Below are 25,430 nucleotides of genomic sequence, written 5' to 3' on the forward strand. Positions count from 1 at the left end.
TGGTTGACTCAGCAGCTATTAAGACACAGTTTTCAAAAATGTAGTTTGGTATTAAATATAGTAAGTTCAGATATTCGCACATTTACATGAATACAGACGAGCGGTGGAATGATTAATCAAGTAGTCGTTTATGATAAAGTTGCACAACAACGATTCTAACAATTGATTATTAGTGAAGTACTTGATGAAGCAAATTTATAAGCGAAAATTGCTTGTTGTCACTACTGCTATTTTCCTCTTGTTTATATAATTGAATTTTTTTTTTTGGACTACTGGTCGGACAAAACAAGAGTTGCAATTTCTGGCACAACTTCACCTACTTTCAGGTGGATGAAGAATCAAAGAAGTCAAAATCTCAACTTCATTTGTAGTTTTTAGAACAGATTTACTGTGAGACTAGTGTGTCTTGGCTTGTGGTCGACATCTGATGAAGGCGACAATCCAAAATGTTGGTTGTTCTTCTTTACTACAAGCGTCATTTTGAAAAAACGTCACCTTATATTATGAGGAATTACAGCATGAAGGACATTTGTGAACACTATGGCATGTTATAGATTATACTATTAAACAGTTAATTGAAACAAATAATTGACAAAATAAGATATTAGAAATAATTATAAGTTGAAAATCAGACTGACTAAAGACACAATAAGAAAGTTAATGAATGATGTCCTGTTATTTATTGTTGTGTAGCAATATTAGATTTGTGTTTCACTTCACGTTCTGATCAAATGTAATTCCCCCTAAGACAGATTTTTTGTCTATTTCCTACTTTTAAGTATCTGTCCTGTGGTTTGTGTTTTATCAGTTACTGCATTGTATTTCTTGTAACTGATTTCTGTAATCCTGTAAAGAGTAGATCTCTGGTTGGAATTTAATAAGTACTCTCCATTAGCTTTGCTGGCCAACCACCATGAACATTTGTATGTAACAATTGTTCATTTCTTTGTTGTCTGAGCTGGAAATAAAAAATTACATTTTGGGTCCAGTTAGTGACGTGTCTGCTCCTTTTTCGAAACAACAGCAACTGACACCGTCTTTTTTATCTGCTCTGTATCACTCTGTCTCTCGCCCTCTTCTTCCTCTGCCTCTCTCCTCTTCACTGAAGAAAAAACTCTAAGGTGCAGATCAGTCATGTCCGTGTGGAAGACTCTGGAAACTACACCTGCGTGGCTGAAAACTCACTAGGACAAGAAAACGTCACGAGTATAATCAGCGTGAAGTTCTGTGAGCAACGACACATCCATATCTACATCTGTATATATCTGTGTTTTTACTTTTTTCTACCTCTCTCTTTCTGAAAAGCTGGAACGTGATACTGTTCTGGCTGGTAGATCATAATGTTTTAATAAAGATATGAGAGCTAATTGTTAACATTAAGTATCTACACCTCTGCACAGAGATTTGACAGCACACCTACAGTATGTCTACACTCAATAGTCACTAAATATAAAGGCTATTTAAAAGATGGAGAATCTTAATTAACGTATATGGAGATAGGAGAATTTGTGTATCTCACAAAACCAGCAGCTGTGAGTCCAACAAGTAGATTTGTCACACTGTTTAAAAAAAAAAAAAAAAATGTACTGAAGCAAACTGAGAGGTCTGTGGGAAGGTGAGGTATGGTATCTGAAGTGGTACAGAGCCTGCCAGTAAAATGTGAACACCTTGTTACGTGACAGTAGCAAAGAGATGACAGCATATTTTGTCGGATCTATTTTTTGTCTGTCTGTCCTTGTCGTAGCGACCACCACCACCCCGTCTCCGGGTGTGAGTCACGCCAGGCGCTGCAACGATTCGGAGAAGGCCTACTGCGTCAACGGAGGAGACTGTTACTTCATACATGGTATTAACCAGCTGTCCTGCAAGTAAGTTGGTAGTTCAGTCGGCCCTCGTTCCCTCGATCATCGCCGTGTAGTCGCTTCCCCCGGTCTCTCCTCCCTCCCTCTTTCTTTCTGTCTGCCTCTCTTTGTCTCTCTCAGGTCTCAGACACTGTGTTTGTGTAACTGGTCACTGCACTACCTTGTCTTCAGTCCCCTGGTTATACCCTCCCCACATACACACACTTACAGCCACCTAACCACAGGCTTGTTGTTTTCAGTTTTTACCAATAGTCACACAAAACAAGGATTTGTGCAAGGAACAGATGGAAGAAATAGATTTACACTTAGACATTATGTCCATGTGCATTCAAAAATGTGTTGTATCTTACTCAAAGAAGATTCATTTACAGTGAATGAAGTTTGATTGTGACAAGCACACCTTAGAAAATGCTTCCGATAACACATTCATGAAAAAATTTAAGGTATTTTAAATTTGGTCAGTACCAGTTAAACGTTTGGACATACCTCTCCATTCCCTTGAATGAGAAAGTTTATCCAGATTTTTGACTGTTAACGTATTTATATCATATGTGTAGTATATGTCTTTTTCGGTAGTTGCATTTTTTTCTTACTTTGCATAGGTAGGTAGGTTGTGTAGGGTTAAGATATAGTGAAAGTAGCAGCTCCAAATCTTGGTAATCTGGTAATCTTGCTGGTAAGGATCAAAACAAACAGAACATCAGCACTCGTAGATCGATAGTCGTCTTATTTATCGCAGGCAAAAACAAACACATTTCACCTAGAAGTCACCATCAGCGTCACGTGTCACATTGAAGATCTTTTATATATCGGCATTTCTATTGTGCATGAGCAAAAATGTACTCTTGCCGTGTGTGCAGAACGTAGCATTTTTGTAACCAGGTACTTTTCGTAGCTAACCGTAAGCATACTGACAGGTTCTGTCAGAAAGAGCTTAATTCGTCTTAAGCTAGCAATAGCCTTGATAACAACACATTGATTGGGTTAATTCAGATGGATGTTTTTTTAAATTTTTTTATATTTGGTTAAGTATTAATGAGTGGGACAGAACATGATAAGGAACATTTGATGGATAATGCTGAAAACTGGGACATTATAGTGTTTTACAGATATTTGTCAGGACTAGTCACCCAGCTTGAAACGGGGACGATCCTGGACGAACTGGGAAATCTGGTCACTGTATGCTTGTGTTTTCTTTTAACTTCTTTTTTTTTTATTGTTATGTACCACAACACCAAGGCAAATTCCTTGTATGCACAAACCTACTTGGCAATAAACCTGTTTCTGATTCTGGTTTGCGTTTCTATTTATAAAATCGGCCTTTTACTCTGTTCTTTTAGATTCCTTCACCATTAAAGTTATTTGATTAACAGTAATAATGAGTCCCACCTGTTTTAAATAAGAAGTAATCAGCAGTACTAGCGTTTTGGATTTGACCTGTGCTAGTGGAACTCAATGGAAGCATGATTAGCATTATCATCATCAAAGACAATGCTATGGTTTTTGGGGGGTTTTTAGGTTGTTTTTTTTAATATATATATATATGTTATGATCAATAATAAATATATTTGTTAGTATTTTGTTTTTTGAAAACCCAACTTTTGCTAACATCAAGCACTTTCAGTATAGCAGACTTTTGCCTTCTTGGTTCATGCTAGGTTAGCAAGCAGGTAACCTGTGTAAGTGACATTAAATTCTACTCTTGCTTACCCTGTTGTTAAAAAGGATGAAAACAGGGTGTCCATCTGACGTCGTATATTAGCTGCATCACTGCTGTCAGTCAGTCTTTTGGTACATAACCACACAAGGCTTTAAATGCTAAGGGCAGCCAATAAAGCAAAGAGGACAAAGGAGTTTTAGACGAGGTCAAGAGAGACTTAAATAGTTCGAAATAAACTGTTATATGTTTGGTTATAATTTTTATGTACACTTTACACTTTATTTGGAAGGACCTGAGTCAATATTCATCTTGGTGTCAACATCCAACTATTAAGTCATTGTTAGCATATCATTAATACACTTGTTTACTATGATTTTAACATAATATTCAACTGTACACTTGTTATTTAACTACAGCAATGCTAGCCCCAACATTAACACCCAACATTGCAAATCTGTAATACTCTCACAATACCAAGTTGAATATTACTTTTAGTGTAATGTTAATACAACTTAAATATATTAATGTTAGAATGTCTTACATAGGAGTATGCAGTACATTGTAGTGTGCAGATTTAGCCTTTAACTACCAACAGTCAAAGAACCACATATTGGACGTCAGGAACATAATTTTGCATTATACTGCATTTTTCCTCAGATATAATTTTTATTAAAATACTTCTAACCATTATCTGCTGACATATAAACATATAGCCTTTTTTTTTTTTGCTAAGGCAATCATAATTAAATATGATATTTGCAGATTTAGTGCATTTTTCATACTTATCCTGCTCTTTACATTTGGTATAAAAGTGTCTGTGCAGCAGACACTTCATGTTGTGCTTTCAGTCCAAACACATTCAGCAGGTGCTCAGCTTCCATACTGAGATAGCACCAGTAAGACATACACAGCTCAGCCCTGACAGCAAATATCTTCTTCCCCTTTCCTCCAAATATATCTTTTCTTTTTCTCCCCCTTTTCATGACAAGTTTGTTTTTCGAAATGTAGAAAAAGAGTTTGCTCCTCATACTAACTACACAGTTCTTCTTCTTCTTGTGTTGTTTGAAATAAACTGTTAATGTAAAATATATCACTTCCTGTGAGTGGGATGATTTTTCCCAGGAAGGAAATACCAAACTGGTAGGTGTTTGGAACAGCAACAAAAATCTTCACAATCTGGATATTGGATGAGTCACTATTTAGTCAACTAATTAGAGAAAAACTGAAAAACAGTTGCAAATTACAATTAAAGTATAAAACAATCTGCGTCATTAAAACCAGAGTTGACTTTAATATTAGGTCTGCATTGCCAAATATATTGTAATAGCAGACTCATCTCATAATAGTATAGTAGAAGTGGTGTACATGCATTTGCCACTAAATATTAACCTAAGTTGTTTTCCACTTATTGCAATCTATGATTTCTTACATGGAGGTTGTAATTCTTAAATTCCAATTTGCCGTACATGCTGGGTCATTTTGTAGATGTGTAAGAAACACTTCCCCTGACAGTGTGGATAACAGATGGTGTGTATAGTCGTGCATGTTGTGATGTTTCCTGTACGATTGAATGTATCTGCTAGAAATCCATCCTCAGATCCTTTGGTGTATGTTCCAGATTTCTTTGTTTCTTCATTTCCATTTCCATCTCTCTCTCTCTCTCTCTCTCTCTCTCTCTCTCTCTCTCTCTCTCTCTCTCTCTCTCTCTCTCTCTCTCTCTCTCTCTCTCTCTCTCTCTCTCTTCTTTCTTTCTCAGTATATCTATCCTTTGCTCTCTCCTTTCTCTCTCTGTCTCTCTCTCTCTCTCTCTCTCTCTCTGCCTTTCGCTGTCTCTCATCTGATAAACCTTCCGGTCATTGCTGAAGGATAAATCAGGATTTTTTTTTTTTACATGGTGCTGACAAGCAGAAAACTTTGTTCGAGAGGCTGCATATAGACATTACGAGCTGCGTATAGAGCAATTTAGGGGTGCAAAATGTGCAAAGTGCAGGACTGCACAACCGTCTGTGTATGATTGTGCTACATATGATCACACTGCATATTTAAAGAAGCTACAGCGAGCTAGCAAAGGAGAGTAGCCAGCAGTTTCCAGAGAGTTACTGTAGCTTCCCGCTTTGTCATCCTTTGTTGGCCTGTCTGTTTGAGCCAGTGGATAACAGGATGTAAATAAGACTGCTGTCTGTCGACTGTCTGCGCTGTCTGTTCACTTCAGAGATATATAGACCCCCACTCATACCCGTGAGCTGCACAGCGTCTGCAAACCAGTGCACTGCACAGCACTGGCAGGCAGTGATAACTGTTAATATCATGAAATTTGAGGTGATATTTGCTAAACTCCTTCGTGCCTACCATGGAAACATATAATCTCCTCCTCCCTGAAGGGGATAGTAAATGCTGCACTGCAAAATGGAGTCTGTAGGTGAAAGTGGAGGACGGCACATACAGAAAGGCACCCTGGCTAAAACAGAGTGTGGAGGTTAAAGTGGAGATGAGCACATACAAACATTCCCTCTGGCAAGCTGTTGGCAGGTTAAAGCTTGATGTGTCTTGCTTACTGAATGCTTCTTTCAGTCTATGCTGTAGTTTTACAGATAGATAGCTCTGATTAAACTGATTGGTTTAGACAACATAAACTTTGTTGCTAAACTACAGTCTGTCAGCCACCAGAGCACATTAGCTCCTGTATTCCCAGCTATAGGTTGAAAATGCCAAATTTCCCCTCATGGATCAATAAAGTTCATTTAATCTAATCTAATCTGCAAATACCACAAGTTCAGGCTAGTATTGATGTCTGAACATAATGTCCATGGCTGCTGGCTGCTGTGTGTGTGCTTTTTTTTTTTCCTTTTAAATTTGATGACCGTTTGTATAATGAATGTAACAAAATGAATCACACAGGCTTTGCGTTCATTCAGATGGTTGGAACAAAAGGTGTGCTGGCTTTTTTCCCCTGTGCTCGTTCTCATGGCTGAAAGAACAGTGCAGTTAGGGGGGAAAAAAGAGAAAAGCAAGCATGGGCAGATAAAGGGTACAGTGAGGAGGGGGAATGAGAAGCAGAGAAAGAGAGAGGGAGTGAGAGAGAGAGAGAGAGAGAGAGAGAGAGAGAGAGAGAGAGAAGAACCAAAAGAGGAAAAAAAAAAGAAGATATACAGTAAAAGCTCTGTCGGTATAGGGCTGCTTCTGTTCCGTGTGTCTCCCACCTCTCTCTCTCTCTCTCTCTCTCTCTCTGCTCTATTTATAACTCTATGGGAAATTGCTGAGTGGGCTCTTCCGAGGGTTTTTGCTGTAATTGATTCAAAATGCAAGTTGTCTCTTTAGTGGTGAGAAAGAAGAGAAAAGGATACCCAGTCAGTTTTATGGACAGTATATGCATGAGGGTAAGATGAAGGTCTTCACATTTTAAACTGGATGTATGTTGACCAGATTCTACATCCCCGCAATAAATACAGCGCAGTTATTACTCTGGGTGGCTGAAATTGCCATAAAGCTGCTATAATGACTGTAATGAGGCCACACCCTTAATATCATAACACTTTGGTTCATCAATTGTTGTGATTCATGTATAATGTGCATTACACTTTAATCAGATTTACTATAACATACATACTTTTCATTTGACTGCAGTAAAATGTGATTTACAATCAATTACAGCCATAAAAAGATGAAATCAATTATGGCTGGGTAAAAGCTACGACACCCATTATAACGCACTATTAAAGACATCTGAGAATCTGAAGCACTCTTTCAGAAAGATTGCTTTTTCTCAAGGACATCAATTAAAATGAGGTCATGTGTTGTTTCATTTAGACTAGATAAGAATGAATATACTAGAAAAGGAAGGCAGTATCAGTAGTTTGCATCAAAAATAACAATATTGTGGACTATGCATGTGTTACATATATCAATTTTCCGGTTACTGTGATGCAGCAAGGAACCTACTTGTTAGTTTCAGTGTTGTGAGTTTGATGGCTGATGCCAGAATATGAATCATATTCAGCCCGTGGTATCGCTGACAGCTCGCCACCCATCCAGAAACAAAACACCACATTGCGCAGCTGCATGTAAACTGCTGCTGTTATTTATGCCCAAGAAATACCAAAACCTATTCCAAACACTTTCATACTCACACACTGTGGAGGGATTTCTCTGTGGTGGTGTGTGTGTGTGTGTGAGTGAGTGAGTGTGAGTTTATGTGTGCTCTTGTATTTCTGTCCTCATAAGAAAATACAAGTTAAATTTGAGAGTTTTCCATTTTTGCATTTGTCGTAAGGTTATTTGGGCAGGTCCTCGTATTTTAAAGCTTAGTTTACGGGGTCCGTTTTACATTTTGAGATGGGTTACCAGGTTTTCCCACAAAATACACACACACGCACACACACACACACTCACACACAGAGCTTGAATATTGTTTTCAATGGAGAACGCAGCTCCACTCTGCTAAACTGCTGCATGTTTAAACAGAGCACTCTGCATATACTGTATATCCTGCTGCGTTTTGCACCCCACATTTCAGCTTCATTAAAATTTGACCTCAAAATACAATGACCTCTGTAAAGCACATCCAGTGACGTTCTAACTACCTGTGTTTTTGTTAGAGCCATACCTCTGCACTGCATCATGTAGATAAAGTTATACAGCAGAACAGTTATACATCCTGTTTCTTTAGATATTCTTCATATTCTGGTTCAAATGAAGCCTGGCAGCAGCCTCTAGTTGAGTGATGCTGCTTTGTACATTAATAAGATAATAATAATAATGATTTAGTACATTATTCATGTCAAGTATTTTAAAGCTGCATTAAAGCTGCTCTAATCAATATTCTCATACTGGATGGGTCAGTGTGATGTGAAAAGGTCACTGACTGCAGCTCCCCACAGATCTATAGACTATTTTAGTGTCTTTTAGCTCATAGTTTTAGTTTTCCAGCACTCAGACAGCTGTTTCCAGTGAAGACGCTCTGATAAAGCCACTGTTAGCTACATGCCCATCACCAAACAACAAAGTAGCTAGCTAACTAGCTTGTGAACAAATTGAAACATTTATCAGCTAAGAGAACAAAACAGAGCTAAAAGGAGAGTGAATATTTGCCAGGTGGTCAGAAACAAGACTCCTAATGAATGCTTCTTTTCTGCTGGATGTGTAAGTAGGCAACTGTTAGCTAGCACGTTAGCCGTATTAGCTTTATAAGCTAATAATATGTCAATGTTGTGTTTAACGCTTGTTCTGCTGCCCCCAAGTGACCAAAACAAGCCAATTTATGCTCAGAAACAAAATCTTTTGCACTGTTGCTTAACAAATCCAGGCTAACATTTTAACCAGTTTAACCCTCCTGTTGTCTTCTTGTCGACCGTGCAACTGTTGGTCTCCAGGGTCAATTTTGACCCAGTCTGGTTTGACTGTTTATAAAGCTTAAGGTATAAATCATCACCCAATTCTGTGTTAGACATTTTAGCCAACTTCATTCTAACTTATTACTACAGGTTTTACACATATTTTCTGGAAATTATGGTCAATAGGCCTCATCTAAATTAAATTATACCTCATGTTTGAGTTAATGCCTAACAAGATCATTCAACCCAAGGGTTGAATGATCTCGGTTGGGTTTGCTTGTATATTTTGTGCAGTATTTCTCAAAGACTAAATATGTTCATTTAAATGTAAACTGTTAAAGCTAAAATAGTGCTCTGAAAGTTTTTATTTCAGAAATGTTAAATCTTTATAGTTTCAACATTTTCAGTATAAAGAGTTATAATTGGGCTACAGTTTTATAATGAACGTCAAGATAATGGATGTTCATGATGAATCAAATCTCCTCATATGTTTTCTTTTGCTTTGGTTTTGTTTCTTCAGGGTTGTGGTTAGCGGTTAACAGACACATGCAGTGAATGACAGTCTAACCATCTACAAGGCAACTGTTGGTGTGTGTGTGTTTGTGTGTGTGTCTGTGCTCGTACACATCTGTGTTTGCGTGTGTGTAAGGGGGTCGGAGGCTTTATGAGTGCAAATTTGACCCCCTCCTACTTCCTGCACCACTATCACATGACCCTCATGACTGTGATGATGTCTTAACTGTAGCGGTGATGTCATATTGATGGCGGTGATGTCACGGTATGCGGGTCATCTTTCTCTCTCTCTCTCTCTCTCTCTCTGTACTCGGTGGATTGTTCTGTTTCTAACCCCTCATTCTCTCTGCTCTCTTATGTCTCCTTCCTTCCCTTCCTCCTTCTCTCGTCCCCTCTTTCTTTCTCTATCTCTGTCCTTGTGTATTTCTCCTCCTCTTTTTCCTCCTGTTTTACTCCCTCTCTTCCCTCTGTGTCTTTACCCCCCACTCCCTCAATCCCCCTTTTCCCCCCTCTGTGTCTTGTTTTCCCTCCATCAGGTGTCCCAATGACTATACGGGGGACCGCTGTCAAAACTCCGTCATGGACAGTTTCTACAGTATGTCCATTTGCTCTTGTCTGTCTCCTTCCCACTGAGATGCTGCATGCTACATCGGAGGGGTTGGATGGAGGGACCACTGTGTGTGTGTTTGTGTGTATGTGTGTATGTGAATGTGTGTTTGCGAACCTGATGTTCTGTCTCATGTAAGTTAATAGGTGTGTGTGTGCGGGAGTGTGCATGTGTCCACCCCTTCCTCTCCCTGTCTCCCCTGGTTCCTATGTGGTGCTCCTCTGGTCAGCAGAAACAACCAATCTATATATATATATATATATATATATATATATATATATATTGTTTTTTTGTTTTTTTTACACATAAGATATTTTTGACACTAATTGATCTACTTGAAATTTTTCATCCTTTTTTTTTTTTAGAGTGCATTACATACTGGACACTTGACCCAGAAAAAGCTGCAATGTTTTCCATTGTGGCTGACATTTTAGATATCTAGGAAATCAGTCATATTTTTGTGTCGCAGCTCGATCCAGAGAGAACTGCATAAAAAGAAACAGAGGAGACAGAGAATGAACACAATGAGAAATACAGGAAGCTGAAGTTGTATGCTTTTATTGGAACACTGTCACTTTTCTTTGTAGATGGTCCATTGGTGCTGCTAAGTTTAAACATCTGAAAGCGAACAAGGCAAAACTACCTATATAGAAAATATTAAATACGAAGTTCTTACTCTTTGCTGTGCTCTTTTAAACAAAGAGGGAAATCTTTTATTGATCGAACCCGCCAGTTTGTCAACTAGGAGCAGGACTGACAATTGAACTCTTTAGATGGAGAACAATATAAGTCCTTCTGACATTATTTTGAACAGTCGCCAGTCATTACTGGAAGCTACAGTTTGTCCAAAATCCAAATAATTTGGCAAGTGGATGAGAATAAGATTGAGAGTTGAAATATGTTCAACATTTCAAAGTCAGGTAATGAGACTTGAAACATTTCTCGTTATTCACCAGAGGGGCCAGACCCTTTATGATATTATATACCCATTTAAGTTTGTATTTGAGTCCTGGAGTGTTGTTTTCACTCTGAGCATCCATGGGTCATCTGATGATTTATCTCATTATGGCATGTGGCTAAAAATGCTGCTTGAAATGTTTTAAGATTGACTTCTTTATGTTCAGAAATGGTGTCACATGTTTTGCTTCTCATCACAGTGGTATTGAATTAAAGGAATAGTTTGATCTTTTAGGACTATTCACATTCACGATGAGAGAAGATCGATACCACCCTCATGGCTGCGCTCTAAATATGAAGTCAGAGCCAGGAGATGGTTAGCTTTGCATTAGCAAAGAGAATCAGCTTCTCACATTTATTGTGATTTGACAAATCCGGCTCATATGTAAACACCTAAAACTCAAACTTTTGGTGAGCACAGATGAACAAAAACAGCCTTCTGGTGTGAAACTCTGCATATACATCATTCTGCTTTCAAAATGCATTCTGCTTAAAAAATCACAATAAGAAAAATACAACTTTTAAATGCAAGGAGACTTTAAGTGTAAAAACTGTCTTCCTCTCATGTTAGTGCGAGGTTATCGGGCATCCAATGATTCTAGTAGGTACAGAGCCAGGCCTAACTATTCCCCCTTGTCTTTGTGCTAAGCTAAGCTACCATCTCCTGACTCTAGCTTCATATTTAGTGCACCGACATGAATAAATTAAATTTCCCAAAATGTCAAACTATTCCTTTAAATCATTCGGACAGTAATGGGTCATGTTATGTGGCTCTCCTGTGATTGCATGGTCAGTGACACTGGATCACACTTGTATTGGAACCAATGAGATTGCACGACACATGCATTAAAAATTAAGAACAACACAGGAGAGTCAATGATTCCTGTAAATGTGGCTACTTTTATCTCGATCTGACATGAGTGTTTCCTGTCCAGCAATCACAGGAAGATATAGTAGCAAAAATGCAATACCCTCTTCTTCTTGTTTCCAGGGGTTAAATTAAATATTGTTGCAATGTTGTCTTGCTTTGCTGTTTCTCTGTCGTGGAAGTTTCCACATTGAAAAATGTGAACTGAAAACAGGTTTCCATCATGAAATATCATTAGTAATGTCTGCTTATTTTTTGACCCCATCATCAAGCCTGTCTACATGCTGAAATCTGTCTGTGACGTTGTGTTTTTTATTTTATTTTATTTTTTGCATCGTGATGCTCTAGCAGTCAGTTGAAGGAAACACCTTCTTCTGCTTTAAGTCCGTGTTGATTTGTGACTGCCTGCTTTTTTTTTTTCTCCTAGTGCTGTGATCATAAAGCACTGTCGTAATGTAGAGCAGCTAAGGTTAGGGTGGACAGGAGAGGGGCTGATTTTTCATACTCTCTCTTTATGGCCAGTAATGCATGCAAAGCTGAGATGATTTCTCTGTAAATCATATGAAAGGTTATAATAGCTTTACCCAGCAGTAGTGGGACAAAGTGCTATAGAAGAGATGCGCTGTAATCAATACGAAGGCACACAGTTGATATTAGTCAAACAAGTTACAGCACCCACCCCCCATTTGCTGTGCCAGCCTCATCGACTGTACTGTGTTTTTATGTTGGACAGTAACTCACTGCTTTTTTATCTTATGTTTTCTTGTTTTCCCCCTCCCCCCCTTTTAGTCTTATTTTTGTTTTGTTTTTTGTATTTCTGTCCGATGTTGTTTACTCCAGAAATGAGGTCTAGTAAATATAGCAGTAAGTGATGTGGCTTCTTGTCTTGCTGTCTTTGTCCGTCTGTCTCTGTCTCTGCATGCCTTTTTCCTGCCTGCTGGCTTCTCTTTCCTTCTGCCTTCGGTTCATTTTCTTCCCTTCACTTTTGATTTCTGTTTAGTTCTGTTCTTTTTTCTTTTCTGTTTCTTTTCTTTTTCTTTTTTTTCCTGTCATTTGTGGGGGTCACAGAGCTGAGGCTGTCTGAGTTGTCTGTCTGTTACTGGACGGTACACGTGTCAATCACTATGACTGACTGAGATTTCCACAGCGCTAATTAACTAACATCCTGGTTCAAGCATATGCAGGAAAACTATATACAGCAGATCTGCTCCAAAGTGGACATTACATCTGACCCTATCTGTCTCTTTCCTTTTACCACGACAACTTTCTGCGCTGGCAGAGCTTCTCAGAATTGAATTTATGGGTATGGAACGTTATTATTCATTTTGCTGTGCTTAAAGGGTTTTTGCCAAGATCCTCTCACAGTCACACATTATTGTGCCATCTCCTTTCTAAAACCAACAACTGGGTCTCTCTCAACCTGTCCCTCTTTTTTCTCCTGCCCACTAACCTGGTTTGAAGACATGTAACCTCCCTTCTCTGCATGCACTCTCCTCGCAGTCTGACTAATTTGGAAAAGTAAAGATTAGAGAAAGAGACGAAAATAATTGAAAAGGGATACATTAAAGGAAAAGAATAGCAGAGGTAACGGGCCTTCATATAAATCAGAGTTGAGTTTAACTGGACACCATAACAGTGCAAACGCTACCTTCTTGTCCAAAAAAATCAGAGAATATTCCACATCATCAATAAATACAAGTATCAGGCTCGTCCTCTGGGCTTTGGCAATGTGCATATTGGCTTCAGCAGCCTGTCGAATAAAAAACATGCAAGCTGCAAGTATTTTTAATCGCAAAGCGTTGCCAAAAGCAAACACAAGGCCCGAACACATAGTCTGTCCTTATTATTCTGCCCTTGATTGACTCAGTGTCAGAGCCAAGAGCTCACCTGTCCTAAATCAGGATTGCTGTTGGCTCCACTGTGCCAGCGAGCTCGCCTTCCCATTTCCCCTTCTCCTCTCTGTATCAGTACCCTGTGACACACACACAATGCCGGGCCAAGGCTCTCGTAGGCTTGTCAATCCCTACAGAGGCCCTTTATTTAGAAACTCTCCCCCTCCCTCCTTCACCCCCTTTCCCTTCCCTTCAGTGGCGTGTCTAGTGCTTTTTGAGGGAGGAGAGAAGGGGAAAGCTGAGGTGATGAATTAGGTAATGGGGACAGTTTCTGATTTACCCCCTTTGTATCCAACCAATCAGAAATTGCAGAAATCTTATCAATAAATTCAGCTTTCTGATGATACATAGAAACATTTCATCTGTAGGTGCCACTGCGGTCAGTTTCAACTCAAACTGAGAAGAAACACTTAAACAATATATAAGATATTTGTGTTTCAGACAGTAAATGACATTGAAGAGCTGTTATTATCCTGCAGGACCTTCAAATCAGCTGTGACTAACAATCCAAAGGCTTTTATAATCCAGGTTTCTTTGATTGGGGGGGGGGACAAAGTCAGGCCAGACTTTAGTTTCTGGGGACCAGTTTCTCCCTGGGCCTTTCTCCTGGACACGCCCCTGCCCCCCTATTAGTCCCGTTCTACATGTCTACATGTCCCCCCCACCCGACTGCTACTCCTTCCTTCCCCACTTTGCTTTCCCCCCTTTTAATCTCTCTCCCGTCTCCTCATGTTCTATTATGTTTGTCGCTCCCTCTGTCATTGTGTCGTTGCGCTTGCCGTTCTGACACAGAGTGTTATGCCACAGCAGGCCCAGAAATCTGAATTAATCTAGATATAATCAACATTGGGTAGTATTCACGTACCATCAACACAAACCTGTTAAATCTTAATGTATTACAGTATAATGTGATCCAAATTAGTTTAGAGATAGCAACCAACTCAACCCTGTCACCAACACCTCTCGCAAATATACCAGAAATGTTGTGTAGAGAATTGAATGTGAGCAAACAGCAAAAAGTTAAACAAAGAAAGGCTAAAGGCTTCTTTTAATTATGTCATGATGTAATTTTAGGTGAACTGTAACTTTACAAGGAGAAATGTCTTTGATGGTTGATGACACAGTAGATGATCTGTTGCCAAAACAGTCTCAGACATTATTACATAAAATTGATGGTGAACTCTGAAACAGCAGTTGCATGTTATAATACATTTTAATACTACTTTTATTATCAACTTTAAAATAATGAATACCATAATACCATGGATGCTACTACACTATTTCCACTTGTTTTTCAAGCAAATAACTTAGCTAATGGTTTCATTTTTACAGGTGTAACAACTTTAAATTAAAGTTCAAGGAAGCTTTAGAAAGATTAGATTGTGATTACTACAATATAATTTAACTTGATTAGAGCAATGCTTCCTTTTATTAAAACTTTGCTCATAGTAGTCGATATTATGTATACTTCCCAAAATCATGAATCGCAAATTTGCCCTAAAGTGTTTTACAATCTGTGCAGCAAATGACCAACATCGTCTATGCTGAGACAAATTCCACAAAGTTGAGAATAAAAGGGAAACAAATCGATAGAATTGTAAAGATTGAACTCGATGGCATGCAAAAAAAATCCAGCTTTTAGATAGATAACATTAAATAGTTTCAGAAACGTAGAAATTAAAATATAGATAGTTGCAGCATATTTATTTCTTCGTGAATACCAAACTTTTAATCTTAACCCCTTCAGCCATTGTGGTGTTAACACTTTGAGAAAACAATGCTTTTTTTGTTTTTCATTGTGAGGACTTTTTTTTTTTTTTTTACTCCACTCATTCAGGCATGCATTCAGATCCCCTTCCAGTACCATCTGTGGCATTACATCCCCATGGCCATTGTAAATACACTTGTTTAGGGTCAGCAGGAAGATTACGTCAGGCTGTAGGTTAACACTGTATGCTTGTCATCGTAATATTTACAGTATTGTAGATCTACTCCTATTGTAGTAGCACTGTCTGTCTGTAGTACAGTTAAAAGTGAAAGTCATGTGACATGATAGAGTTGATTCACAGACAGCACAGGGGATAAGATGGCAGCAGATAATACTGATAAAACTGTTTCTGTAGTCATCATCAATGGAGTAGCGCTCATGCTGTGTGTGTGTGTGTGTGTGTGTGTGTGTGTGTGTGTGTGTGTGTGTGTGTGTGTGTGTGTGTGTGTGTGTGTGTGTGTGTGTGTGTGTGTCTGTGTGTGTGTGTGTGTGTTGTGTGTGCTTCCATCCACAGAGGCTGAGGAGCTCTACCAGAGGCGTGTGCTGACGATCACAGGCATCTGCGTGGCGTTGTTGGTGGTCGGCATCGTTTGTGTGGTGGCCTACTGCAAAACCCAGTATGTGTCTCTGATGGAAAAATGCATGACTCCTCATTTATGAAAGGCTTTAAACATTGAAATTAACTTACTGTAAGAAAAAAAATTTGTAATGAGCTGCTAAATCCCATGCTGTAGAGCAGTGGTGGTAGAAGTTTTCAGATCTTTTTCTTCAGTAAAAATCTAAAAATACTTCATTGCAAGTAAAAAAAAAATCTGTATTTAAAATTCAACTTGCTAACAAGCTGTAAAATACTCTACTTTAATTAATAATTTGTCTGGTGTGTTTTTCCACAAAAAAAGTTCAATTATGTCGTCAAAATCCTTAAAAATTACGTCTCTTTCTTCCTTAAAAAAAATCTGTGTTTGTGCACTGGAAGTTTCAAGTTCACTTGTGCAAATTGAACATTGGGCCACTATTGGCTACAAAACTAGTTGTGATATCACAAATCCTGCTTTCAGGCTGCCCTTTAAAATCTGATCTTAAGTAGACTTTAAGTAGAAGTACAAAAGTATTATGAATGAAAAGACTGTGTCCATTGTGTATGTAGTGTGTATGTAGCATTTTACTGCTGATGTGGAGCCAGTTTGAACTATTTCATGCAAAAGTAGGTAGTCGAGTCAAGTTGTTCCTAAACGTACGGATCAGACCCCCCTCCAAACAGTCACAAGATAAATCTGAAGGGCCATGAGATAATAACTGAGGTAGGGGAAGAAGAAAAAACAACATTTCTAAGACACAAATGTGTGTTCATTTTTTGGACCACATTTGAATCTATATTCTGAGAAGTTTAGAGGGGTAATGTCTCAGGTGGAAATGCTAACAACCATTATGTGAAACGTGACAAGATGCCCCAACAATGCACAGACTTTTTGTGAGAGGTCACCCAAAAAAGTTGAAACCATCCCCAAGCAAGTATACATGCCCCAAAATTATACCTGTAGAGTATTTAGTTTCTATCACCTACAGCGGAAGAGTGAAAAAACTCTACCCCCATACTCTTAGCTAAAAGCTTCTTATTTGTTTGTTGGTGTGTTTGTTGGCTTGTCACATTGGCAGCATTAATTCATGCCATTTTATTAATTAAACCCAGCTGCTGATCATGGTGTAATTTTTTATGATGTGAAATTTTGCTGGAGCTCCAATAGAGACTTAATAGCATTGCTGCAACTGTTAAACGACCATATGATAATTGTTGTGCTAGCAAAGGAAGTAATGAAAGACAATGGACATAGATTGGCTAGATTTTTAAAGAGCCATAGTAGCAAAAAGATATTAGTCACTGTCTCTTAGATCACTTATTGTTTCTTCATCATCACCGACCCTCCAGGAAGCAGAGGAAGAAGATGCAGAGTCACCTACACCAGAACCAAAATCAGTGTGTGCAGCAACCCAACCGCATGCTGGAAAACGGGCCCATCCCCCCTGGGCCCGGTCCCGAGGAGATTCCCATGGTTGACGTGAGTCCAAACAGTAGAAATGCACAGCGGAGACAGGTTCAAGTGATCCTGATGTCTGAATGAACCAAGAGACATGTTGAGGTCACCTCCAGACAACCTTGCACCTCATCTTGACTGCAGTTTCTCAGAGGCTGCTCTTAAGGCAGAAATAAATAAGTAACCACGTTTTTAAAAAGTTCAACAATTAACTGGCTGACTGAATGTCAAAGTGAGGGATAGTTACAGTAAAAGGCAAGCGGGATGTGATATGTCGTAATGTTTGATTTTGATTTTTTTAACAAACAAAAAAGTACAACAAACGCACAGAAGTCACGATTTGTAACCTCTGTTCTGACTTGGCTTTTTGATCAAAGTGTACAGCCTCTGCTGAAATATAGCCTGATATATCAGAGCTTTAATTAAATATAACCGCCCTATAAATAGGTTTTCGGTGTCAAAATGTTCAGAATACTCTCAGATATTCATTAATGCTAAAGTAGGAACAGAAGAAGAAAAATACTGTAGAACTAGATTTCATCTTCACCAGAGAACACCACACTGGTTCATGTATCCTCATGTGAGGTGGGATCACCCTGATGAAACCTCAGATTTAAATTTAAAAAGGTTTCTTAACCTCCCAAACTGTGTTTGTGTAAATAAAACTCTGATCCAGCAACAACACTGAGAAAAATGGTGGCACATAACTGACAGACCTTAAAGAGAGGGCAGAATACACCTACACTGTTTGAGACACAATGGGCATGAGTCAGCATAATATCAACCATGAAAACTGTTAAAGGAGAGAAGTGATGAGAAGTTACAACACATATGTACAGAAGAATATCCTCATAGTCAGTTTATATTTATGCATAATTGAAATGTTGTTATTTTAAAAATGAGAGCATAGCAAAAGTATTAAAATGTGTGTATGTATGTATGTGTGTGTGTTTTGCAGTACATCTCCAAGAGTGTCCCTACGACAGAGTGTGTGATCAGCCATGGAGCTGAGGGTGCAGGCAACTACGCAGGCAGCAGAATGTCTACCCGCTCCCACCACTCTACCACTGCCTCACATGCTTCCAGGTAGACCTAACACATACATATATGTGCAAATGGGCATGTATGCATATGCAAACACTGGAAGTCCTATAGTTCTTATTTTTCTTTCTACAAGATCTTACAGGATGGGTTGTCAGCAGTTTTCACAGTTGATTTCAAGCTTTTGAATGTAATTGTTCAATGCTTTCACAGCACATATGAGATTCTGTTCAATCCAATAGAAACAGGGACGATCATATAAAATGAAAACTATCTGCGTGATTAAATACAACTAGAGCTAAGTAAGAACATGTGTTTTTATTATTTGGGTAAACTAATCCTTTAATACAACTTTTCCAAAAATCTTCCAGTGAGGTGAGGTGATTTCACTCGATACAACTTGTTTCCATTTTTAATTTACAGAAGTGCATCATTAAATAAGTATAAAGATAATATCAGATGAGTCAAGAGGAGAAAAAGTCACCTTGAAAACTCACCACAGTGGCAGATTTGTCATTCATATAACAAAATATAACATTTTAAAGATGCGTTACCCAAATTTTCACAACTGGAGGGTAGAATATTGACTTTACAAACTTATTGCAGTGAGTCCATAAGGTTTCTATAGCTGACACGTTAGCCAAACACTTGCACAACTTTACGAATGCACACAGGGCAACATGGCCACTCTAAGTCCAACTGGGATGTCCAGCATCTACAGTATGTCTGATTTTCTTCACCAGCCACTTGTTTGCTTTATCTCCTCACCATTTCCTGCTGGACAGGAAGTGTAGCAGTATAGCAGTTAGTTGTTGATTGTAAGTATGATAGTACTAAAAGCTCTTCCACATTACTTAAAGTCATTTGATGCTTTATCAAAATGTAGTGATGTTATCAAGTTGCAATTCAACACCTGTGTTCTCTGCCTTAAATTTAAAAAATCTGTATACCTCAGTGCTTGGAACTCATTCACATCATTTCTAAGGTAACTTGAGGACAGGGATTGCTGCGGCACTAAAAACATTGTGGATGGCCCACTGTGACTGAATAATAGCAGAAACACTGAACTTTATAATGACATTGATGAAACTGTATTTAATGAGGATGGTCACGTAACGGCTGGTACCCCAACTGGTTAGTATCAGTGCCAATACCGATCCAGCATATTGGATCGATGTATCCCTTTTAAAATCAGTTGATTGTGCTTTAAGTCTCTTTAATAGACATTGATATAAAAGTGTTTTTTGGCACTTTATTCTCTTTACCCAGCCTCTGAATCCTCCTGCCTCCTCAGTGTTGTTGTAACCTTTTAAACTTGTTCTGCTAACACCCACACCTGCAGACACGAGGAGCAGACGTGGAGCATGGAGCGAACAGAGAGTATGAACTCAGACTGTCAGTCGGGTGGGCTGTCCAGCTCTGTGGGAACCAGTAAGTGCAGCAGTCCAGCATGTATGGCGAGGAGGGCCGCTCACTGGGGCTGTACGGACATGTCCGGGCCGGGAATGCAGTACGGGGATTCCTACGACTCGCTAAGAGACTCACCTCACAGTGACAGGTAGGAAAGGTGGTAATGTGTGTTGGTGTGTTTGTGGTGATGGTGATGATTTTGAGTGTTAGTTCTACCTGTCTGTCTTTATTCTTGACTCTACAACACTTTGGCTTTTTTGTTTTTTGAAACATCAGGCCGATGTGCTCTTTGGCGACCCCAAGTGGCAGAAAAGGTTTACTGCTGTACATTTGATCAATGCGTGAAGGACTTCATTACCCAGATACTGTATATCGTAATGTGTCTTCATACTGTAAATCAGTGTTATCCGGGTACCTGAATTTATCGTCACATTTAGTGGTAGTGCAGGAATAAAGACATAATTTTTCTCTGAACAGTGCTAACCTATTTATAGTGATATATTGGATCATGTTTGCAAAAGAACAACAGAATTACATTGCCATCCTATGAGCCATCCTGCTAGCGTGGCTAAAAGCCTATCTTCAGGTGTTGCATATAAACTGTTTCATTTAAAAAGTGGTCTCGAGAGGTCATCTACTTTCTGTCTCCCCACTGCTTTTTACCTAGTTTTCAAACAAATTTAGTTGCTAGCTTCAATTTGCTAAAAAAGTAGGTTTCGATAGGAAATTCATGATGAATTACAACTATTTTGGTGCCAAGTAAATTCACTTAGGATTAGAATCTGGGATCTGGAGTGTGGTGCAGCAGTCAGACTCATACACTTATTTGCAACAGACTGACGGCACATGTGCAGTGATGTGTTTTTTAAATTCTTGGGACAGACTGAGTGGGTGGTCGAGGTTGCTTAGCAGTTTGCCCTGTCAACTCATTTCATAAAGGTCCTGCATGCCAAACCAAGCCAACAGGCTTCAGTGTTTCTGTTTGGAATTTGTTCTCTCTGTGTTTGTGTGGTTTTCCTTTGGGTGTCATGGTTTCCTCCCACAGCTCATACAGGTTTACTTTGTGAGGCAGCAGAATTTGCGAGATCACAACATCACAGGATTATGTGAGAACATATCTTGTCAGGCCTCAAGTTATGTGCTTGGGTCCAAACCACCAGTGGTATGGACCAATCAGCGTCCTATGAGGATTCTTGTGCGATCTTGTGATTTCCCAAATCCAGCTGCTGATAAACGGTGATATGATTCATCCGGTCACCTGCCAAATATTTTTGAGAGTGCCTAACCTTTCCAAACAGTTTCCAAGTACAACTTCTCAGATTGATCTATGTAATAAACCATCTGGTGTATCAGGTTACATGCAGGTCAGTTGGACTGGAAACACTTAACTGACCACAGATGTAAGTTTGGTTGTTTGTGTGTATGTGTTATTCCTGTGATTGAATAGTGACATATCCAGGGTGTATGCCTCCTCCTTCCCAGTGCATGCTGGGATAGGTTTAAGTTCCTCAGTCCTTATAAGTTGCTTTGAAAATGGATAGATGGGATTGATATTGACTTGCTGTTGCTATCAATCCAAATCACAAAGCAACAGAGAGGTGTGTCTACACTTTTCTACCCCCTTGATTTATTGTTAGGTCACTGGCAATAAAACTACTGTACCTTAGTGCCAAATCAAAATACGTATGAAATGTAGTTGTTGTTAAACAGTGATGAGTGAGATTTTCCTTCAGACAGCTTGTTGATACTCAGAGCTGTTGATGCACCTGTAAAGTCTGTGTATTCTGTCAACCAGATGTGATTCTGTATTACAAATGTGGGCTAGCTTTCGTGGACTTTCTAACTTCAGTACATTTGTATGTCTCAAGTTTTTATTCAGACACTATAATATTTTGCTGTTACCTTTTCCGTCCAGATATGTGTCTGCGCTGACCACGCCAGCACGCCTGTCTCCGGTGGAGTTCCACTACCCCCCGCTGCCGCCCCAGGTACCCACCTTCCAGATCACTTCGCCCAACACAAGCCACGCCCTCTCCCTGCCCCCCGCCGCTGCCGCCTATCACAGAGAAGACGACCAGCCGTTGTTACGATGCCCTGATGTATGTACACAAATTTAGTACATACATACCAGGAACTGTCATGTAATTGGAGCAACAAGGTGACACGACTATGCCATCAGTTAAAGGATCAGACTGGTGATGTTCTGTATTTCTTTCATTGTCAATAAATCCCACCCAGGTATGTAAAGGTTTCAAAGCTGGTTGTGAACATATACCAGTAAATAGTGTATTTTGGAGACTCATTTCAGCTGTGGATTTCCTAAAGCTTGATGGTGTATATGGGATCTGATCAAATAAACTACAGTGCCCATGTTCATGGTAATGAAGGAACATGTCACCCAGTGCAACAACATGGCACATTCCTAGGTTTTTGATTTGTTTTTGGACAACAATGAAGGTCGATGGCACAGAATAATAAGCTGTATATATTTGGCAACACAGACAATACTTGAAGAAGGATGAATTCATTGTCGCTTTTGGTGTTTTCATGGCATTTGTCACAATAAGAACAGTTTAGAATATCACCAGACATATCCTTTGAACCTGATGGTCTATGTTCATGTGTTGGCATCCGCTCTGCTGACGTTCCTTTGGGTAACCCACTGACATATACTCATCAAGTTTAGCTGAGTGATGTAAATTCTAAAAAAAATCCTCTACTGTTTTTCGTTTTTAGGATGGAAGTTTATACAGGCAGCCTCGGCGTCCACGGCGACCCTACCTGACAGAGAGCACAGGAAGTCTACCATCCAGCCCCTACCGTCTCCCTGACGACGAGGCCTACGAGACCACCCAGGAGTACGCCTCTTCACGGGAACCCATCCGGAGTCGGCGTCGCCCACGCCGCAACCGCCTCAACGGACACATCTCGCAGCGGTCAGCGGGGCTACGGGACTACAGCTCGCAGAGCTTCAGCCAGTCAGAGGAGGAAGAGGAAGAGGAGGAGGAAGAGGACACTCATGGGGAGAGTACACCTTTCCTTAGTATGCAGAACATGAACGTGGACCTGCCCTTAACCGCCCCGGGTTACCGTTCGTCATCGGGTGCGGACACACGGACTCACCGCGGGCTGAGTCGGCCGGGGACGCGCAGCAACGGGCAGAGTCGGAGCTCCCAGTCGCATCGCTCCAAGGCTGACAACATGCCCCTTTAAGACTTAACCTCCCCCCAACACCCACCCATACACCCCTGCCACCCCCCACCCCCTCCACCTCACACACTCCCCGTCCTCCTACACACAACCAGTGGACTAGAGACCTGCACCTAGGAGAAATATTTTTATTTTGTATAACAGACAGATATTCTAAACAAATGAAATATTTATTTTCATTTCAGCAAAAATTGTCTACTAGCTAACAGCAAAGACTTTTTTTATAACGGGGGGGAAATATTTATATGTAAAGTTTTTTGATTTACAGCATTATGAGAGATGAAAAAATAAGAGAATTACGTGCCAATTTTTTCACGAGTTAGATAAATAGAATAATATTGTGGTGCCTTTTGCTGTATGCTGAAGTCGGAGGTCCCATTGAGTTTTTGTAGCCTTTCTTATAAAGACTCCTCGTTTTTATAGAGACCAACCCTCTTCCTTCCTTTTGCTTTGGTTTTTTCTCTGATTTGGGATCTTCCTCTTTTTGAACTGTGATCTGATTATGTCATCATGCAATATTGATTCCTCCTGTGTAAAAGGTGTCTGTTTACATGAGTATGATCCACGCGATGCGCTCGTTTCACAGGGACATTAGTCACTGACGCAACCGGATGTGTAGGGTAGTTTTCTCGGATGATTTTTGGATGAATCTTTCCAGATAACACACATCGTTCTTTTATGTCCTCGTTCGCTGCCTGTCAGTCATTTGTTGTTATTTCTGTGAAAACAAGAGTGTTAGGGAGCTGTTGAGGGAAAGTGACCTCAGATTCCTGTGTAGGTGTTCAGGGTGCTGCCATGTGATTGGTGGTATTTGCAGTGTGTGCGTGTGTGTATGTGTGTGTGTGTGCCTGTATGCAGTCTGTACACCTCATGAAGCCTCATTTGGTTGGCGCCTCCGTTCACCTTCGAGGGTGTGGTCTCTTGTTTGACTGACATGCTCCTCCCACCAATCCTCACGCTGCCAGAAGCTCCATTGCACTGTAAGAACCTCCCTCCGTGAGCAGTCATTGGCCAGGGAGCTGCCGATCCAAACCGACCTAACCAATCCAGTTGTAATCCAGCCTGACTCTGGCCTCCCGTGGACTGCCCAGCCCGCCCGTTTCCTATGCCAGCAGCTTAGAGCCGCACTGTGTCTCAGGACTTCCCCATCACATCACAGCCAAAAGACTCAAGCAGAGAGAGCAAGTCATCTCAGTCACAGTTCAGTCCGCAGGCCAGATCCACATCCCCTCACTCTCCTTCCTGTCCGTCCGTCAGCTTTGTTGCGTTCACTCGTGGCCATGATTAAGGGAGTGTGGGTAAAAACTCTTGAAATCAGAAAGGAGAGTTTCAGTTGCTCTTTTTTTTTTCTTTTCTTTTTTACTTCAAAGGGTTGTGTGTACGTGTGTAAGTGGGCATGTGTGTAGTGTGTGGGTCACAATGATGATGATGCTGATGATGATGACAATGATGTTGAAAAATGATGTTGAGACCACATCTGTTCGCTCTGATGCAGGGGCGTAGCTAGGAAATCTGGGCCCCATGAGATGAAAACGATCTGGGTTCCCCCCATTCTTTTTTTTTGTACTAATATAATCCTACTGGAAACTGGAAACGGGCCCTCTCCAGCTGTGGGCCCCTAGAATTGTCACCACCTTTCACCCCACTAGCGATGGCACTGCTCTGATGGGGGGAGGGGGAGTGCTTGCATTAAGGGTGCAGGTTCCCACTGCTAGAGAGCGAGTTGTTGAGTCTGATTCTACTTTTTAATTTAGCTCACAGCCAAACAGCCGTGGTATATGATAATACTGATTACTGCATCCTTGATTTGCATTCCTATACTTTTATTGATTGAACTTACTTTGCTTGGTCATATTGACTGAATGATCTGTTACATGTCTGTCTCTGTCTGCCCCCTCCACCTCGCATTGCCTCGTCCCCTCACCTTCATATCTTTCTTACCCCCTTACCGACCTTCAGAAGCAACTAGCGTTGGATGAATCGAGGCCCCATCTCCTGACGAGTACATATTACTGAACAGCACACTAACAGTAGGCTGATCATGTCAGAAACCACTTCAGATATATACATCGGGTTCAGAGACCCTTTCAAGTTCACTGAGGAAAATGATACTGTGTCAGATACAATATGTGTCCCTGTTAGAGTTAATTTTCAATACGTAGAGTTGTTTTCCGTTTGTTTTCTTTCGTTCACACAGGAGATGCATGGATCACAGATGTAGAGAGTATCTTAAAAATGAAGAGGAACCCCTCAGATTCAGGGGAATCATACTAGAATTA

The 25,430-nt window shown here is 40.1% G+C and overlaps 1 protein-coding gene across 1 annotated transcript in view; it reads left to right on the plus strand.

The window, feature by feature from the left end:
* Positions 1-23,154, plus strand: part of LOC133986458 (pro-neuregulin-2, membrane-bound isoform-like) — a 47,167-nt gene extending 24,013 nt beyond the window's left edge. Inside the window, exons 3-12 of the mRNA XM_062426284.1 lie at positions 1,109-1,227; positions 1,745-1,868; positions 9,902-9,960; positions 13,077-13,100; positions 15,972-16,074; positions 17,385-17,514; positions 18,449-18,576; positions 19,874-20,089; positions 21,857-22,040; positions 22,678-23,154. Coding sequence (XP_062282268.1) covers positions 1,109-1,227; positions 1,745-1,868; positions 9,902-9,960; positions 13,077-13,100; positions 15,972-16,074; positions 17,385-17,514; positions 18,449-18,576; positions 19,874-20,089; positions 21,857-22,040; positions 22,678-23,154 — 1,564 coding nt within the window. The remainder of the gene's footprint in view (positions 1-1,108; positions 1,228-1,744; positions 1,869-9,901; positions 9,961-13,076; positions 13,101-15,971; positions 16,075-17,384; positions 17,515-18,448; positions 18,577-19,873; positions 20,090-21,856; positions 22,041-22,677) is intronic.
* The last annotated feature ends 2,276 nt before the right edge of the window (positions 23,155-25,430 follow it).

This window comes from Scomber scombrus, chromosome 9, assembly GCF_963691925.1.
Source record: "Scomber scombrus chromosome 9, fScoSco1.1, whole genome shotgun sequence".
NCBI lineage: Eukaryota > Metazoa > Chordata > Actinopteri > Scombriformes > Scombridae > Scomber > Scomber scombrus.